Consider the following 20400-nt stretch of genomic DNA (forward strand, 5'->3'; position numbering starts at 1 on the left):
ACTCCACACTCTCACAGTATACTCCACTCTCACAGTACAGTCACAGTATACTCCACACTCGCAGTACAGTCACAGTATACTCCACACTCTCACAGTACACTCCACACTCTCACAGTATACTCCACACTCTCACAGTATACTCCACACTCTCACAGTATACTCCACACTCTCACAGTATACTCCACACTCTCACAGTATACTCCACACTCTCACAGTATACTCCACACTCTCACAATATACTCCACACTCTCACAATATACTCCACACTCTCACAATATACTCCACACTCTCACAGTATACTCCACACTCTCACAGTATACTCCACACTCTCACAGTATACTCCACACTCTCACAGTACAGTCACAGTATAGTCCACACACACAGTACAGTCCACACACTCACAGTATAGTCCACACACTCACAGTATAGTCCACACGCACAGTACAGTCACAGTATAGTCCACACACTCACAGTAGTCCACACTCACAGTATAGTCCACACACACACAGTACAGTCACAGTATAGTCCACACACTCACAGTATAGTCCACACACACACAGTACAGTCACAGTATAGTCCACACACTCACAGTATAGTCAGTGTAGTCCACACACCCCCAGTGCAGTCCACACACCCACAGTACAGTCCACACACCCCTAGTAGTCCACACACCCCCAGTGCAGTCCACACACCCACAGTACAGTCCACACACCCCCAGTACAGTCATAGTATAGCCCACACACTCACAGTACAGTCCACACTCACAGTATAGTCCATACACTCACAGCATACTCCATACACTCACAGCATACTCCACACACTCACAGTATAGTACATTCCATAGGACTACAGCACTGAATCTTTTGTCTCTAGACGGTTTCAGTTAAAGCCCACTTACTGATCAGCTTGAAGTCCATCCTGTGGGAGTGCTTCATGGCTGAGCTGCGGACAGCGGGAGCAGCGCTGTCGTTACTGTTAGCTCCGTGGTTGTTCACACAGCACCGGCGAGGTGCACTTGTCCACATCAGGAGCGCCAGCTGCTCTCGTTGCTCTGCTGCTCCCCGAGCTGACACGCTACAAATCTCACAGCCATGCGCCAGCAGCCATCCCCCCACCTCCAGCTAGAACACCCCACACAGAGAGACACCGATAGCCCCAACACTCCTCCCTCCCCTCCCCCAGCTCCTCTCTGTGAGGTCAGTTTACATACACATGAAGGATATACATGTCCCTCCACAGAGGGGGAGTCAAGTATCTAAACATGTAGTCTAGAAGCCAAATATGACTCATTACAAAGTGGAGGGAAATCTCAGAGAAAAGGAGTGTACCATTGATTTACTGGCGGTTGTAAAATGGTTTTCAGATAAATATATTCGGATAAAGCTTAGTCACTCCCCAGTCCAAAGGAACATTTAAGTCTGAGTAACAGAATATCAAGGTAATACTCAGTGCTGCCAGAATACATGTGGTAAGCTGGCATTTTCCGCAGCACTTTTCACTTAGGTGGGGCAGCGCCTCACCTTTTCTGATTATAGTTGAATAAAAAAATATTGATGCTAACGTGTTAAAAAAAAGGCGTAACGTGTGTTTCTTTTGTTTTCTTAAACAAATTCCCTCATGATTGGTCAACTCACGGACAATTTCTCTGTCCTTCACATCGGAGTGCTGCTGCAGGCTCTGTGTATGTCTTGAGAAATCCGATTTAAGGAACTTGGGCTCTCCACTTTCCTCTGGTAGCTTATTTATTTAGCAAGCGTGACAACCACACATCCCCCGCAGTTAGCTGTTTTCACAACGGCAAAATAAATGAATATACAATGTATTTATTACTTTGGGGGGGACCTTGCATGTTGCCTTGCAATACGCCACTGATAACACATCATTCACATTACTACTCTCTGTCCCTCTGGCCAGGGTAAACAAAGCACTAACATTAAGTATTTATAGCCCAGTTATTTGTGTTAAGAGTAAACTTGAATTACTCAATAAACACAATAGCTGACAGACTGAGATAATGATTTTATTAGGCCTACAGTTGCAAAGGGCAGGCCTACACAATGCAAACCTGCATGACGCAAGCTCAGCCTGGTGAGTGCCATTGTCCAATCATGCTGGCTGTCTGTGCAGAGGAAAACCCTCTCCCTGTTAGTCTAGCTTTAAAAAAACAATCAATATGAATTGATGTGAATCAAGTACAGGTTGTCGCAGTTTGACAGGGTTTTCATCCTCCCCAAACCCAGGAGTTTTCCCAGGAGAGTTTTTCAAACTATGTGACCGGATGACAGAAACACTGGTCCCATCATTGCCCATATTACAACTTTTACCAACTGATAAACACCTTCATACCATATAAGGTCCAGTTTTACCTGGATTGACTACCAGATAAGGAAAAAAACTCTTGGCCCCAGGTTTTTTGTTTTTTTCCCCACCACTCTGGGACCTGTGATGTCATCTCTGTAAGGCATGAGGTCATACATCATTGACAGCCTTAAAAACTGGAGACTTCCCCACCGCCATGTCGCCAAATATATGGTTCAAACACAAAATGTATATCAACAGCCTGTTGGGAGGAAGCCAAACAGTATTTCCCTGAAATTAGTCATTTAAACCACATTTAGACAATATGATCTGTAAGACAAAAGACTTCAAGCTTCACCCTATTCAGTACACAAACAAAAAAACTGAACATGGCTTTTCATATCATGACTCCTCAAAAGAGAAGGAAAGGCTTCATTGTTTAACCCGCACCTGCTTTTTGTCCACAAGCAGTTCAACATATACAACGCTAGCTGACAACCTGGGCTGACAAGCAGCCTCTCTAACCTCTCACCATGTGGATCTGCACTTCAGACAAAACAAGCGCTTTTCATTCTAGCATACTGGTGGATCTCGCTGTACCTTGACCTGATCTTGACCTGGCTATTCCAGTCAGCATTTTTCTGAAGCCGCTATTTGCGTTTGCAGCTGCCAGTATGTCGCCCTCAACCCTCATAACAATAACGACGAGGGTGGTTGCGAATGTCCTCAATCCACATACAGCACTGACGTCACCAGAGTCTCTCGGTCATCAGCGTGCCTCTGAACGCCTAACTTTGAAACGCCTTTATCAAGTGTTACAATGCTTCTGATCATTTGGTCCTAAGTCCTAAGCCTTCACAAATGCCAGTCATAAAATGAGCTGGTTCCCATCTCTAAATAAGTCGCTCAATAGCCATCTACGCCTCACTGTATCTGGTCTCTACTTATTACGGTAGATAGTCGCAGGAACACTGCTCTTGGCTGGAAGGCTACAACAGCATTTTAACATCAGTGACAATGTGCTGAAGGGAACATGACAGTAACAGTATGTAGCCAATTGGAAGAAGGCCAGGAAGAGGAGAAGACGGGTGGATCCCAAAACAAGCCTCACTGACCTCACCCTTTGAAGAAAGGGTTAATACAATGTTTTTCATATTCCAGAGATGAGAACAAGATCGCTAGGTGGTGATGGACTCATCCACTGTGTGTGGTAAAGTCCCAACCACACTCAGCCTCCACTTACAAACAACACAAACCCCTGACTGACATTCTATTATGAAAAGACTCTTCCACAGAGGAAAACATCAACTGGACTCCTGAGGGAGACTGCCGTATATAGAGATCATCATCAACCTGTATATGAAAGGCGACGGATGTGCTTCGGCTAAATGCTCTTAGTTATCAGAACCGGGTCTGCAAATCAAAACCGAGGCAGGTAGAGTCTACATGTATTCTGTGGGCTTTGACTCAAAACCTTTCCTGTGGATCATACTGTGCGAATAAGAGAAGTACTGGAGTAAACTGCTATAGTTTCTAAACCTGCTGGGTGAATACATTCTGCAGTCCATAGCATAGCAGGTCTCTTTCTCCCCATTTACCACCTCAATCCAACCTGGCACGACAGCTACCGGCATCTCAATCAAGTCCTACAAAGGGCTCTATCGGCTTTCAGTTCTGGTATTGAACGAATGCCGTACGCCTTCCCGGACTCTATAACAAAGGAATGCTCCTGCAATTCATATTTGGACGGCAGGGATGGCGAGGGGGCTAGTGCCTCAATGTGTCAAAGCCGCATCAGACGGCCTGTCACCTGGCCTCTGTCCAGCAGGATTTTCGTCCGAGCCAGAGGAGGGATAAGCTTACAGCGCTCACTCCTTGTGTGTGTGGGTGTTACATCATCGTGCTAGACAGGCCCACGGGAGACTTCAAGGTGAAATCATCATTGTAAGAGCGTGAGAGAGAGAGACAGGGAGACAGCACGAGAGACTCTCGCGAGAGACACAAAGAGACACAGAGAGGGTGTGGGCCAGCCAGAAAGAAGGCAGACGTCAGCCAACATCAGATTAGACCAGGAGACAATCAAGGAGAAAGGGGAAATAAAGTACTTGTGCTAATCAAAGGAGAAAAGCAGCCATCTTTGAAGTGCATATTGCGTTTTTTATTTTCTAGCTTTTCTGATTTGGACGAGGTGCCGAGTAGAACCTCAGCGTGACTCACTGCAGGCACTTAGCTAAACTAGGGAGAGTGAATAGATGAGAGTGGGTTGTTTTTCTCATTAGTTGGCACCATCAGTCTCATCAACACAAGGATTGATATCTAATATCTCTGAATAACAACGTTGGAGAACCCACACTAACAAATAAAGAACTTTAGAGAACATAAGATGTGAACAGTTCTGAATGCTCCAGGCCTTAAGTTAGTGATAAGGTGCTAGAAATAGCTCAATTAACGAGTAGGCTTTTTAGTGATTCACAGGCTTCACAAGTATTGGGTAAGTCTAAAACAACAAACTATATACGACCACAGGGCCGAGTGCCTGGCCTAGGTTAGACAGACAGACAGACAGACAGACAGACAGACAGACAGACAGACAGACAGACAGACAGACAGACAGACAGACAGACAGACAGACAGACAGACAGACAGACAGACAGACAGACAGACAGACAGACAGACAGACAGACAGACAGACAGACAGACAGACAGACAGACAGACAGACAGACAGACAGACAGACAGACAGACAGACAGACAGACAGACAGACAGACAGACAGACATGTCCTCTCTCACATGGCCCGATGCGGCCAGACCTGAGCTAGCCAGCATGTGGGAAAAATAGGAGAGCAGATCACTGGGGAATACATGACTAATGAGAACCTCTTCTATTCTATTAAACTGCAGTTCAAATATCAGGAGCAACCCACAGGAACACACAGACCTTCCCTTCTGGAACACGAGCGGGACAGAGAGCGAAGTCAGACAGAAATACAAGCCCATTCAAGTTCTACCTAGGTAATCTGAAGTTCAGACCACTTTCTGTTAAACTGCTATAAACTGTGTGTGGTACAAGATGCATCCAAAAAAGGTTTAGTGTCATTGAAGTAGTCAGTATGCTGCATTATTATGAGGACACAAACCACAGAGGGACTTCTGGGCCCTTCTGAGGGACCTTCTCAGATTTAACAGAACATTGGCTGATCACACACACATACCCTGTATTGTATATTTCCTTCTTTTTGAAAGAAGAGCAAGTTTTTTATCCATGAAAATACCATCAAATTGATCAGGAATACAGTGTAGACATTGTTAATGTTGTAAATGACTATTGGAGCTGGAAACAGCAGATTTTTAATGGACGATCTACAGTTGAAGTCGTAAGTTTACATACACCTTAGCCAAATACATGTAAACTCAGTTTTTCACAATTCCTGACATTTAATACAAGTAAAAATTCCATGTTTTAGGTCAGTAGGATCACCACTTTATTTTAAGAATGTAAAATGATGATTGATGATTTCATCACATTCCCAGTGGGTCAGATGTTTACATACACTCAATTAGTATTTGGTAGCATTACCTTTAAATTGTTTAACTTGGGTCAAACCTTTTGGGTAGCCTTCCACAAGCTTCCCACAGTAAGTTGGGTGAATGTTGGCCCATTCCTCCTGACAGAGCTGGAATAACGGAGTCAGGTTTGTCGGCCACCTTGCTCGCTCCCGCTTTTTCAGTTCTGCCCATATAGGATTGAGGTCAGGGCTTTGTGATGGCCACTCCAATACCTTGACTTTGTTGTCCTTAAGCCATTTTGCCACAACTTTGGAAGCATGCTTGGGGTCATTGTCCATTTGGAAGACCCATTTGCGACCAAGCTTTAACCCACTGACTGATGTCTTGAAATGTTGCTTCAATATATCCACATAGTTTTCCTTCCTCGTGATGCTATCTATTTTGTGACGTGCAACAGTCCCTCCTCCAGCAAAGCATCCTCACAACATGATGCTACCACCCCCGTGCTTCACGGTTGGGATGGTGTCCTATTGTTAAGTGACTGTCCCACTGGATGTCATAAGGTGAATGCACCAATTTGTAAGTCGCTCTGGATAAGAGCGTCTGCTAAATGACTTAAATGTAAATGTAAATGTAAATGTGTCCTTCGGCTGTTCTGGCCAAAGTTATATTTTTGTTTCATCAGACCAGAGGACATTTCTCCAAAAAGTACAATCTTTGTCCCTATGTACAGTTCCAAACCGTAGTCTGGCTTTTTTAATGGCGGTTTTGGAGCAGTGGCTTCTTCCTTGCTGAGCGGCCTTTCAGGTTATGTCAATATAGGACTCCTTTTACTGTGGATAACGATACTTTTGTACCTGTTTCCTCCAGCATCTTCACAAGGTCCTTTGCTGTTGTTCTGGGATTGATTTTCACTTTTGGCACCAAAGTACGTTCATCTCTAGGAGACAGAACGGGTCTCCTTCCTGAGCTGTATGACGGCTGCGTGGTCCCATGGTGTTTATACTTGCGTACTATTGTTTGTACAGATGAACGTGGTACTGTCAGGCGTTTGGAAATTACTCCCGAGGATGAACCAGACTTGTGGAGGTCTACAATTTTTGGGGCTGATTTATTGAGATTTCTCCATGATGTCAAGCAAAGAGGCACTGAGTGTGAAGGTAGGCCTTGAAATATATCCACAGGTATAACTCCAATTGACTCAAATAATGTCAATTAGCCTATCAGAAGCTTCTAAAGCCATGACATAATTTTCTGGAGTTTTCTAAGCTGTTTAAAGGCACAGTCAACTTAGTGTATGTAAACTTCTGACCCAATGGAATTGTAATACAGCGAATTATAAGTGAAATAATCTGTCTGTAAACAATTGTTGGAAAAATTACTGTGTCTACTTTGTGTCATGCACAAAGTAGATGTCCTAACCGACTTGCCAAAACTATAGTTTGTTAACAAGAAATGTGTGGAGTGGTTGAAAAACGAGTTAATGACTCCAGCATAAGTGTATGTAAACTTCCGACTTCAATTGTACATAGGCGTACAGAATAGAGGTCGACTGATTATGATTTTTCCACGCCGATACCGATTATTGGAGGACAAAAAACCCGATGCCGATTAAATCGGCCAAATTTTAAAATGTATTTGTAATAATGACAATTACAACAATACTGAATGAACACTTATTTTAACTTAATATAATACATAAATAAAATCAATTTAGCCTCAGATAAATAATGAAACATGTTCAATTTGGTTTAAATAATGCAAAAACAAAGTGTTGGAGAAGAAAGTAAAAGTGCAATATGTGCCATGTAAGAAAGCTAACGTTTAAGTTCCTTGCTCAGAACATGAGAACATATGAAAGCTGGTGGTTCCTTTTAACATGAGTCTTCAATATTCCCAGGCAATATGTTTTAGGTTGTAGTTATTATTGGAATTAGAGGACTATTTCTCTCTATACCATTTGTATTTCCTTAACCTTTGACTATTGGATGTTCTTATAGGCACTTTAGTATTGCCAGTGTAACAGTATAGCTTCCATCCCTCTCCTCGCTCCTACCTGGGCTCGAACCAGGAACACATCGACAACAGCCACACTCGAAGCAGCGTTACCCATGCAGAGCAAGTGGAACAACCACTCAAAGTCTCAGAGCAAGTGACGTTTGAAACGCTATTAGCGCGCACCACGCTAACTAGCTAGCCATTTCACTTCGGTTACACCAGCCTAATCTCGGGAGTTGATAGGCTTGAAGTCATAAACAGTGCAATGCTTGAAGCACAGCGACGAGCTACTGGCAAACCGCACGAAAGTGCTATTTGAATGAATGCTCTATCAAATCATAGACTTAATTATAACACACAGAAATACGAGCCTTAGGTCATTAATATGGTCGAATCCGGAAACTCTCATCTCGAAAACAAGACGTTTATTATTTTAGTGAAATACGGAACTGTTCCGTATTTTATCTAACGGGTGGTGCAAACCTGGATTTATTTTAGCTAAATATGCAGGTTTAAAAATATATACTTTTGTGTATTGATTTTAAGAAAGGCATTGATGTTTACGGTTATGTACACATTGGAGCAACGACAGTCCTTTTTCATGAATATGCACCGATTATATGCACTGCATTGATTATATGCAACGCAGGACACGCTAGATAAAATAGTAATATCAACAACCATGTGTAGTTAACGAGTGATTATGATTGATTGATTGATTGTTTTTTATAAGATAAGTTTAATGCTAGCTAGCAACTTACCTTGGCTTACTGCATTCGCGTAACAGGCAATGTTACTAGTTAACTAAGGTTGCAAGATTGAATCCCTGAGCTGACAAGGTAAAAATATGTCGTTCTGCCCCTGAACAAGGCAGTTAACCCACTGTTCCTAGGCCGTCATTGAAAATAAGAATGTGTTCTTAACTGACTTGCCTAGTTAAATAAAGGATAATTAAAGGTGTTCAAAATGTTTTTTTTTTTTTAAATCGGCCAAATCGGTGTCCAAAAATACCGATTTCCGATTGTTATGAAATCTGCCCTAATTAAATCGGCCATTCCGATTAATCGGTCGACCTCTAGTACAGAGGCTCATTATCAGCAACCATCACTCCTGGGTTCCAATGGCACGTTGTGTTAGCTAATCCAAGTTTATAATTTTAAAAGGCTAATTGATCATTGGAAAACCCTTTTGCAATTATGTTAGCACAGCTGAAAACTGTTGTGATCATTAAAGAAGCAATAAAACTGTCCTTCTTTAGACTAGTTGAGCAACAGGATTTGTGGGTTCGATTACAGGCTCAAAATGGCCAAAATCAAAACACATTCTTCTGAAACTCATCAGTCTATTCTTGTTCTGAGAAATTAAGGCTATTCCATGCTAGAAATTGCCAAGAAACTGAGGAGCTTGTACAAGGCTGTGTACTACTCCCTTCACAGAACAGCGCAAACTGGCTCTAATCAGAATAAAAAGAGGATTGGGAGCATAACTGAGCAAGAGGACATTAAGTACATTAAAGTGTCTAGTTTGAGAAACAGACGCCTCACAAGTCCTCAACTGACAGCTTCATTAAATAGTACCCCCGTCAACAGTGAAGAGGCGACTCCGGGATGCTGGCCTATTAGGCACAGTGGCAAAGAAAAAGCCATACCTCAGACTGGCCAATAAAAATAAAAGATTAAGATGAGCACAGACACTGGACAGAAGAACACAGACACAAACGAACACAGACACTGGACAGAGGAACTCCGCAGGAGTGATGGTTGCTGATAATGGGACTCTGTACGCCTATGTAGATATTCCATTCAAACATCAGCCATTTCCAGCTACAATAGTGATTTACAACATTAACAATGTCTACACTATATTTCTGAAAAAGTTGATGTTATTTCAAAATTGAATTTTTTGGGGGCTTTTATTTAAAAAACAAGGACATTTCTAAGTAACCCCAAACTTTTGAACGGTAGTAAAGATACATACATACATACATACATGCACTAGCCTATAACACACACACACACCTTCTTACCTTTGAGCATGGCGTGTCCAGTGGAGCCAATGGTTACACTGGGCAGAGTGCTTCGGGCCCCGAGGGCGGCGGTGGCCTCCAACAGGGCCCCGGTCAGATGGGCATACACTGAGGTCCTCTGGGAGCTGGCACGGTACACGTACCTAGGCTGAGCCGGGCATGTCACCCTGAGACACACACATCCAGCAAAGGCTAGGAGCTTCCTGCACGGCTGCAGCAGGTTGTCCTCAACACTCAGCGCATGGTGGATCTGTGGACAGAAGAGAAGACATTCATTTATAAAAATAAAAAAAAGTTGTTTGGCCAGATACAGCTAAATTATTCAGAACAAATGATATCTTCTACAATAATGACCTGGTTAACCCTGATTATGGAGACCTGGGTTAAAGTGGAGCTCCTCTAGCTAATAATAATAATTGTGTTTGACCAGATACAACGTTATTTCACAGTAAACAAAATAAAAAAACTGACTGTCATCACGCTTATAGGGAAGCGCACTCAACAGCTTTTGACATTACCGATCATAGTCTGCTGCTGAAAAAACATTTGTGTTATAGCTTTACATCCTCTGCTATATTGTGGATTGAGAGGTACTTGTATAACAAAACACAGACGGTGTTCTTTAATGGAAGCCTCTCCAACCTAATCCAGGTAGAGCCGGGCATACCCCAGGGCAGCTGTCTAGGTCCCTGACTTTTTTTAATATATTTTTTTTACTAATGACCTGCCACTGAGTAAAGCCTGTATGACTATGTATGCTGATGAGTCCACATCATAGACATCAGCTACCACAGCAAGTGAAATCACTGCAACGCTTAACAAAGAGATGCAGTCAGTTTACGAAATGCAAGTAATAAGCTAGTCCTAAATATTTGTAAACTAAAAGCATTGTATTTGGGACAAAACCATTCACTAAACCTCAACTAAAGCTTCTAATAACTAAAATGTAGAAATTGAGCAAGTTGAAGAGACTAAACTGCTTGGAGTAATCCTGGATCGTAAACTGTTATGGTAAAAAACATAGATGTAACAGTAGCTAAGATGGGAAGAAGTCTATCGCACCTGGACTACTGGTCAAGTTCCACAAAGAGGAACATAGGTACTGTAGATCTGTAGTGGTAGAGTAGTGGTGTAATAATGTGTTGTATGACGTACCGTTTAATGTATTTTTATGTAATACCCTTAATCTTGTCTGGACCCCATGAAGTGTAGCTGCTGCCTCGGCAGCAGCTAATGGGGATCCTTAATAAATACAAATACTACTCTATTTGAGTATAGAGGAATCCCCTTATCCCTAGGGGATTTGCCTAGCATTTACATATGACACATAAACACAGCTGGGACCCTTTTACTATACACGTATTATTACCCCACCTCTAATTTCTTCTTCTGCAGCCTCAAAATGATGAGCAGGCTGATCAAGCCTTTGGTATGTATAAACAAGGTTTTAAAAGTTAAAATGACACACTCCAACTAACAAATGTAATCCTGGTCATCTTAAATCCACCCAGGGTTACGTAACATTTGTAAAGATCAGAAGAGGTCTTCATAATGTCTTCCTTCTGATGTCCAAAGAGAAGGAAAAGAGCTGAGGTAAAGGACTAAATCAACAGCTCGATCTTACTGGCCTCCGAGTGCATTTCATCTCACTCTGAAAACGTTTGTGAAACCAGATGCCATTATTCTGCCATTTACTACCAATCGGTTCCAGGAAGAACAGTTAGCTAAATCTTTGCCCTTCCTCTGAACAGAATGACCCTGCTAATTTGTCCTTGCTCTTCACTAGACCTACAGTATACACATGTACCGAGGTAGCGAATTAAGAGGTTTGAATGAATGGAGGACCTGAGCAGGAAGTCACTTTCCAGCACAATTATTCACTATTGCCAGACAGCATGATAAGGGAATAGAGCATTGTGCGCTCTCAGGTAAGCTCCCAGACTTTGAAGTCAGAGCAGTACTGATGACTGTTACTCCTTAGAGAGACAGCAAGACCTTTGCAGGTTGGGTTGGATTGTATTAAGAAACTATTCCGAATTATTCATCCAGTTATTTATGGTAAATGTATGTAACATAAACCCTAAAATCATCAGGTATCTCATGTTTCAATATCATTAGTGCAATAACACCCTCCTCTTGCCTTGTTAAAGCCAGAATTAAGTAGATTATTGTCACAGCAACCAGGATAAGCAGACAGTCTATAATACTTGGCAATTCAATTAGCTGGTTCTAATTTTTTCTCCTCTATTGAAGTGCCACAGAACATTACATAGCACAGCTTTTACAAAAATACACAGGATGTCTGAACTGTTCAAGAAAACAAGGGTAATTTAGATGGTCAGGGGCTACAGTAATACCAAATCATGATGTCTCTATAATGTCGTCCTTATGATATCCAAAAGCCATTTTACATCTGAAAAGGAAATTAGCCAAGGTAAAAAGGACGAACACAACAGCTTGATCTCATTGGCTTCCGAGAGCATTTCCTCTCACGCTGACAACGTTTCTGTGAAACCAGCTGCAATTATTCTACTATTACTTGTCCTTTTTAACCAGACACATTAGCTGTGCTTGATTGAGCTTACCTGTTGCAATGAAACCAATAGAAACGTCCAAACCTGGCACTCCAGACAAGCCAAAGCTCAGGTATTTGAAAGATTTCAAACCCAAATAGCATTTCAACCCAGGTCTGACTAACAGAAAGCCCTGATGCTGATAGAAAATTGGCACACAAAAAAAACAAACAAAAAACTCCTGTTTATGATGAAAGTAGTCCAGAAGTCATGGACCCTGCCGTCACCAGCCCAGATAAACGTTCTACTCATGGGATGGGTTTCCTGTCTGAAAGGCCAGTTTGCTGTTGTCAGATTTTAAACTTGCCCCTCGGGGCCTGAAATCTACCAGCCTGCACGTTCTGTAAATTAGGCTACAGCAGCCAGTCACAAAATTGTCAAGTTAATTTTTTTTACAATTTAGTAATTTAGCAGACTTGCTTATCCTGAGCAACTTACAGTAGTGAGTGAATACATTTTCATGCTTAATGTTCTGGTCCCCCGTGGGAATCGAACCCACATGCCTGGCGTTGCAAGTGCCATGCTCTACCAACTGAGCCACATGGGACAGCAAAGATGCGAAGCTCTTGTGCCCTTGTTGCCTGTGTTCCAGCAGCAGATATATGCAAGAGAACAAACCAAGAGCCACTGTAGGCAGAGTGGTGTCCATTTGATGTTTGCCTGCCTCTCGGTGTCAAACGACTCGCTCTCTCGCTCTCTCACAGAATATGGATTCATCTTAACCAGTTAGGAAAGAGCCACGCAGGACATTCATTTCATGTATTTATTTAGCCAGAATAGTCCACTCAGTAACAATTGCCACCTTTGTCTAGGTAGTCCTGGGTTCTAGGACAGACCGAGACAGCCCAAGTCTATTAACTGGCACTTATTTCTCTGAGCACAGCGTCTACTCTACACACACCCAGAACATGGGCCCTTGAGAGGGATTACAACATGTCTCTCTCCAGTCTGCCTGGCAACAGCCTTAGATCGCCGTCATGCCGTGCCATTCTAGATCAAAGGGATATTAGCGAAGTGCGGCCTGCATGAACTGTTGAGCTTTTTCCAAGTATTCCTCACTTGGTACAACTGGAAGATGACTACTACTCCCTCGGAGTCCCTTCATACTTCATACACTGGAATGCTGACAGACTCTGTCGAAGACCCAGTGTTGGGAATAAAAGAGAAATGGCCCAGATAGAAGCTCATCACAGTTCATAAACACCTAAAGAGAGCTTCTCTGGTCTGTCTGTCTGTCTGGAATCCAGAGCTGGCGTGTGTGTCCTCCATGCCTCTTTAGTAATTTGATGGTGTGTGTGTGGTCCCTGGCCAGAGAATCTGAACCCTGGATGGAAACCCCAACTGCCCTGTATGTGAGACTCGCCCGGCCGTGGCTCAGCAGACGCAGAGGAGCACAGGGAATGTGCCCTGTTTGATGGACACATGGCAGCTGTCTACACTACTGAGACACGTACATCAAGTCCTTACCAGTCTGACTATTCCCCATCACACACACACACACACACGTATGTCAGTCAGTCACACATGGAAACAACATCCGCAATATGGCTCGAAATAGGAGAGATATTTTATTGTTTTTCGAAGAGGGGGAAATTCCCTCGATAGTCTCCTCGACTCTCAGGTTTCGTGGGAGAGCCATTATGTTTACACAAATTTAAAAAGTGAACAAACTGTCCCAAATAAACTTTAAATATAACCTAACAATATATCTTTGCTTTGTCTCTTAACATGTAAAAATCCCTCATCCATCCGATACTATACTCAAATGGCACCAGTACAGTAAACTATAGAACACATATCAATGCATTAACCATCCATTATCAAGGCCCAGCAGATGTATCTGCCTGGCAACCAGCCAGTGAGCCAGCCATTCTGGGCAGTGATTAGCATGGACAGTGCACTAACAGCCTGACTCAGCTGAACCATGCGTGGGACGTGGCCTCTATGTGACAGTAGTGACCTGTTGATCCTTTTAGAATTCTGAACCCCTCGGTCCCCTGTCATGTGACCCAAAGAGAACACAGTTGTCCCCAACATGTTACAATGCTGTGCTGCCTGGCATATGAGCCCCCCATGGTGTGGAAGTGACAAGCAGGGTGGGCTAGTGTTACGGCAAGAGAGAGTGGGGTGGAGTGGAGTGGGGAGGTGGATGTATTCTGGATCAAGGCTCGGTGTATCCGCTGAGACCCGTCACATTCAGAGCTCCTCCCTAGTTTCTCAGAGCATAGGGATATTGGCTGATATGGAATAGTACATCTCAGATTTCACCCAGATGCAATGGACGCAGGGCCGGGTCTAGCCTGTTGGGGGCCCCAAGTGAGATTTGGTTGGGAGTCCCGTCCATCTCGTGACAAAATATTTTGTGGCAGTGCAGAGAAGAATGTACGTTTTAAAGTTCATTACCTGGAATTGTACCCATTTTGCCATTGGGTGGAGAGAAATGTTTGCATATTTAAGCAAATTTCCTGCAATTCTACACATTTTGTATTAACTTATGCCATGTTAATATGATATCTGAGTGAGAATGACAAACAAAATTGATGGGTGCCTACTGGAGTCCCGGCATTTGTACACATGCCCTGTGAGGCCAGGTTGGTATTAAGCAATGATTACTATAAGTTTAGATAGATGGCTAGACTAACTACCAAAATAAAAAATTGTTAGCTGACATGGCTAATTGAGTGACTGTAGTAGGTTACTGACACACGAGAAAAACTGATGAACAACCTCATTTCTAAATTGCACCTAGTATAGCCTAGTATTCTTAAACGTCCTCTCACTGTCAACTGTGTTTATTTTCAGCAAACTTAACATGTGTAAATATTTGTATGACCATAACAAGATTCAACAACAGACATAAAATTAACAAGTTCCACAGACCCAGGGCATCTTTCTTTTGGTGTTTTTCAGAGTAAGTAGAAAGGCATCTTTAGTGTTCTAAGTTTTCATCACTGTGTCTTTAATTGCCTACCGTCTGTAAGCTGTTAGTGTCTTAATGACTATTCCAGAGGTGCATGTTCATTAATTGTTTATGGTTCATTGAACACGCATGGAAAAGAGTGTTTAAACCCTTTACAATGAAGATCTGAAGTTATTTGGATTTTTACGAATTATCTTTGAAAGACAGGGTCCTGAAAAAGGACAGCTATACACTAGAGGTCGACCGATTAATCGGAATGGACGATTAATTAGGGCCGATTTCAAGTTTTCACAACAAGCGGAAATCTGTAATTTTGGGCGCTGATTTGCCAATTTTTTAATGTCTTTTTTACATAGTTATTTAACTAGGCAAGTCAGTTAAGAACACATTCTTATTTTCAATGACGGCCTAGGAACGGTGGGTTAACTGCCTTGTTCAGGGGCAGCTCGGGGATCCAATCTTGCAACCTTACAGTTAACTAGTCCAACGAAATAATGACCTGCCTCTCTCTCGTTGCACCCCACAAGGAGACTGCCTGTTACGTGAATGCAGTAAGCCAAGGTAAGTTGCTAGCTAGCATTAAACTTACCTTATAAAAAACAATCAATCATAATCACTAGTTAACTACACATGGTTGATGATATTACTAGATATTATAATATATGCCATTTAGCAGACGCTTTTATCCAAAGCGACTTACAGTCATGTGTGCATACATTCTACGTATGGGTGGTCCCGGGGATCGAACCCACTACCCTGGCGTTACAAGCGCCATGCTCTACCAACTGAGCTACAGAAGGACCAGAGTGTCCTGCGTTGCATATAATCCAACTGAGCATACAAGCGTGGAAGTATCTAAGTATCTGACTGTGTGGTGGTGGGCAGAAGCAGGCGCGTAAACATTCATTCAAACTAACACTTTCGTGCGTTTTGCCAGCAGCTCTTCATTGTGTGTCAAGTATTGCGCTGTTTATGACTTCAAGCCTATCAACTCCCGAGATGAGGCTGGTGTAACCGAAGTGAAATGCCTAGCTATTTAGCGCACGCTAATAGCGTTTCAAACGCCACTCACTCTGAGCCTTCAAGTAGTTGTTCCCCTTGCTCTGCATGGGTAATGATGCTTCGATGGTGGCTGTTGTCGTTGTGTTGCTGGTTCGAGCCCAGGGAGGAACGAGGAGAGGGACGGAAGCTATACTGTTACACTGGCAATACTAAAGTGCCTATAAGAACATCCAATAGTCAAAGGTTAATGAAATAGAGAGAAATAGTCCTATAATTCCTATAATAACTACAACTTAAAACTTCTTACCTGGGAATATTGAAGACTCATGTTAAAAGGAACCACCAGCTTTCATATGTTCTCATGTTCTGAGCAAGGAACTGAAACGTTAGCTGTCTTACATAGCACATATTTCACTTTTACTTTCTTCTCCAACACTTTGTTTTTGCATTATTTAAACCAAATTGAACATGTTTCACACTCCACTCTGCTTGTTTGTTTTATCTGTCGGCCCAGTTGCCTAGTCAACGCCATTTTACCTGCTGTTTGTTGTGCTAGCTGATTAGCCTCGCCCACTGTTTTTAGCTAGCTTTCTCAATTCAACACCTGTGACTACTGTATGCCTCGCTGTATGTCTCTCCCAAATGTCAATATGCCTTGTATACTGTTGTTCAGGTTAGTTATCATTGTTTTAGTTCACAATGGAGCCCCTAGATCCACTCTGCATACCCCTGTTACCTCCCTTGTCCCACCCCCCACACATGCGGTGACCTCACCCATTACAACCAGCATTTCCAGAGATACAACCTCTCTCATCATCACCCAGTGCCTGGGCTTACCTCCGCTGTACCCGCACCCCACCATACCCCTGTCTGCGCATTATGCCCTGAATATATTCTACCATGCCCAGAAACCTGCTCCTCTTATCCTCTGCCCCCAACGCTCTAGGCGACCAGTTTTGATAGCCTTTAGCCGTACCCTCATACTACTCCTTCTCTGTTCCGCGGGTGATGTGGAGGTAAACTCAGGCCCCACATGTCCCCAGGTACCCTCATTTGTTGACTTCTGTGATCGAAAAAGTCTTGGTTTTATGCACGTCAACATCAGAAGCCTCCTCCCTAAGTTTGTTTTACTCACTGCTTTAGCACACTCTGCTAACCCTGATGTCCTTGCCGTGTCTGAATTCTGGCTCAGGAAGGCCACCAAAAATTCAGAGATTTCCATACCCAACTATAACATCTTCCGTCAAGATAGAACTGCTAAAGGGGGAGGAGTTGCAGTCTACTGCAGAGATAGCCTGCAAAGTAATGTCATACTTTCCAGGTCCATACCCAAACAGTTTGAACTACTAATTTTGAAAATTACTCTCTCCAGAAACAAGTCTCTCACTGTTGCCGCCTGCTACCGACCCCCCTCAGCTCCCAGCTGTGCCCTGGACACCATTTGTGAATTGATCGCCCCCCATCTAGCTTCAGAGTTCGTTCTGTTAGGTGACCTAAACTGGGATATGCTTAACACCCCGGCAGTCCTACAATCTAAGCTAGATGCCCTCAATCTCACTCAAATCATCAAGGAACCCACCAGGTACAACCCTAACTCTGTAAACAAGGGCACCCTCATAGACGTCATCCTGACCAACTGGCCCTCCAAATATACCTCTGCTGTCTTCAACCAGGATCTCAGCGATCACTGCCTCATCGCCTGTATCCGCCACGGAGCCGCAGTCAAACGACCACCCTCATCACTGTCAAACGCTCCCTAAAACACTTCTGTGAGCAGGCCTTTCTAATCGACATGGCCCGGGTATCCTGGAAGGACATTGACCTCATCCCGTCAGTTGAGGATGCATGGTCATTCTTTAAAAGTAACTTCCTCACCATTTTAGATAAGCATGCTCCGTTCAAAAAATGCAGAACCAAGAACAGATACAGCCCTTGGTTCACTCCAGACCTGACTGCCCTCGACCAGCACAAAAACATCCTGTGGCGGACTGCAATAGCATCGAATAGCCCCCGTGATATGCAACTGTTCAGGGAAGTCAGGAACCAATACACGCAGTCAGTCAGGAAAGCTAAGGCCAGCTTCTTCAGGCAGAAGTAGCTCCAACTCCAAAAAGTTCTGGGACACTGTGAAGTCCATGGAGAACAAGAGCACCTCCTCCCAGCTGCCCACTGCTCTGAGGCTAGGAAACACTGTCTCCACCGATAAATCCATGATTATCGAAAACTTCAATAAACACTTCTCAACGGCTGGCCATGCCTTCCGCCTGGCTACTCCAACCTCGGCCAACAGCTCCGCCCCCCCCGTAGCTCCTCACCCAAGCCTCTCCAGGTTCTCCTTTACCCAAATCCAGTTAGCAGATGTTCTGAAAGAGCTGCAAAACCTGGACCCGTACAAATCAGCTGGGCTTGACAATCTGGACCCGCTATTTCTGAAACTATCTGCCGCCATTGTCGCAACCCCTATTACCAGCCTGTTCAACCTCTCTTTCATATCGTCTGAGATCCCCAAGGATTGAAAGCTGCCGCTGTCATCCCCCTCTTCAAAGGGGGAGACACCCTGGACCCAAACTGTTACAGACCTATATCCATCCTGCCCTGCCTATCTAAGGTCTTCGAAAGCCAAGTCAACAAACAGGTCACTGACCATCTCGAATCCCACCGTACCTTCTCCGCTGTGCAATCTGGTTTCCGAGCCGGTCACGGGTGCACCTCAGCCACACTCAAGGTACTAAACGATATCATAACCGCCATCGATAAAAGACAGTACTGTGCAGCCGTCTTCATCGACCTCGCCAAGGCTTTCGACTCTGTCAATCACCATATTCTTATCGGCAGACTCTACAGCCTCGGTTTTTCGTATGACTGCCTTGCCTGGTTCACCAATTACTTTGCAGACAGAGTTCAGTGTGTCAAATCGGAGGGCATGCTGTCCGGTCCTCTGGCAGTCTCTATGGGGGTGCCACAGGGTTCAATTCTCGGGCCGACTCTTTTCTCTGTGTATATCAATGATGTTGCTCTTGCTGCGGGCGATTCCCTGATCCACCTCTACGCAGACGACACCATTCTATATACTTTCGGCCCGTCATTGGACACTGTGCTATCTAACCTCCAAACGAGCTTCAATGCCATACAGCACTCCTTCCGTGGCCTCCAACTGCTCTTAAATGCGAGTAAAACCAAATGCATGCTTTTCAACCGATCGCTGCCTGCACCCGCATGCCCGACTAGCATCACCACCCTGGATGGTTCCGACCTTGAATATGTGGACATCTATAAGTACCTAGGTGTCTGGCTAGACTGCAAACTCTCCTTCCAGACCCACATCAAACATCTCCAATCGAAAATCAAATCAAGAGTCGGCTTTCTATTCCGCAACAAAGCCTCCTTCACTCACGCTGCCAAGCTTACCCTAGTTAAACTGACTATCCTACCGATCCTCGACTTCGGCGATGTCATCTACAAAATGGCTTCCAACACTCTACTCAGCAAACTGGATGCAGTTTATCACAGTGCCATCCGTTTTGTCACTAAAGCACCTTATACCACCCACCACTGCGACTTGTATGCTCTAGTCGGCTGGCCCTCACTACATATTCGTCGCCAGACCCACTGGCTCCAGGTCATCTACAAGTCCATGCTAGGTAAAGCTCCGCCTTATCTCAGTTCACTGGTCACGATGGCAACACCCATCCGTAGCACGCGCTCCAGCAGGTGTATCTCACTGATCATCCCTAAAGCCAACACATCATTTGGCCGCCTTTCGTTCCAGTACTCTGCTGCCTGTGACTGGAACGAATTGCAAAAATCGCTGAAGTTGGAGACTTTTATCTCCCTCACCAACTTCAAACATCAGCTATCCGAGCAGCTAACCGATCGCTGCAGCTGTACATAGTCTATAGGAAAATAGCCCACCCATTTTCACCTACCTCATTCCCATACTGTTTTTTATACTGTTTTTATTTATTTATTTTTCTGCTCTTTTGCACACCAATATCTCTACCTGTACATGACCTGATCATTTATCACTCCAGTGTTAATCTGCAAAACTGTATTATTCGCCTACCTCCTCATGCCTT

General features: G+C 43.8%; 1 protein-coding gene across 1 annotated transcript in view; it reads right to left on the reverse strand.

Moving 5' to 3' along the window:
- Positions 1 to 20400, reverse strand: part of LOC124017942 (1-phosphatidylinositol 4,5-bisphosphate phosphodiesterase epsilon-1-like) — an 87050-nt gene that overhangs the window by 30573 nt on the left and 36077 nt on the right. The window contains 1 exon segment of the mRNA XM_046333175.1: positions 9830 to 10079. Within this exon segment, the coding sequence (XP_046189131.1) occupies positions 9830 to 10079 (250 nt within the window).

This window comes from Oncorhynchus gorbuscha, unplaced genomic scaffold, assembly GCF_021184085.1.
Source record: "Oncorhynchus gorbuscha isolate QuinsamMale2020 ecotype Even-year unplaced genomic scaffold, OgorEven_v1.0 Un_scaffold_35:::fragment_2:::debris, whole genome shotgun sequence".
Taxonomy (NCBI): domain Eukaryota; kingdom Metazoa; phylum Chordata; class Actinopteri; order Salmoniformes; family Salmonidae; genus Oncorhynchus; species Oncorhynchus gorbuscha.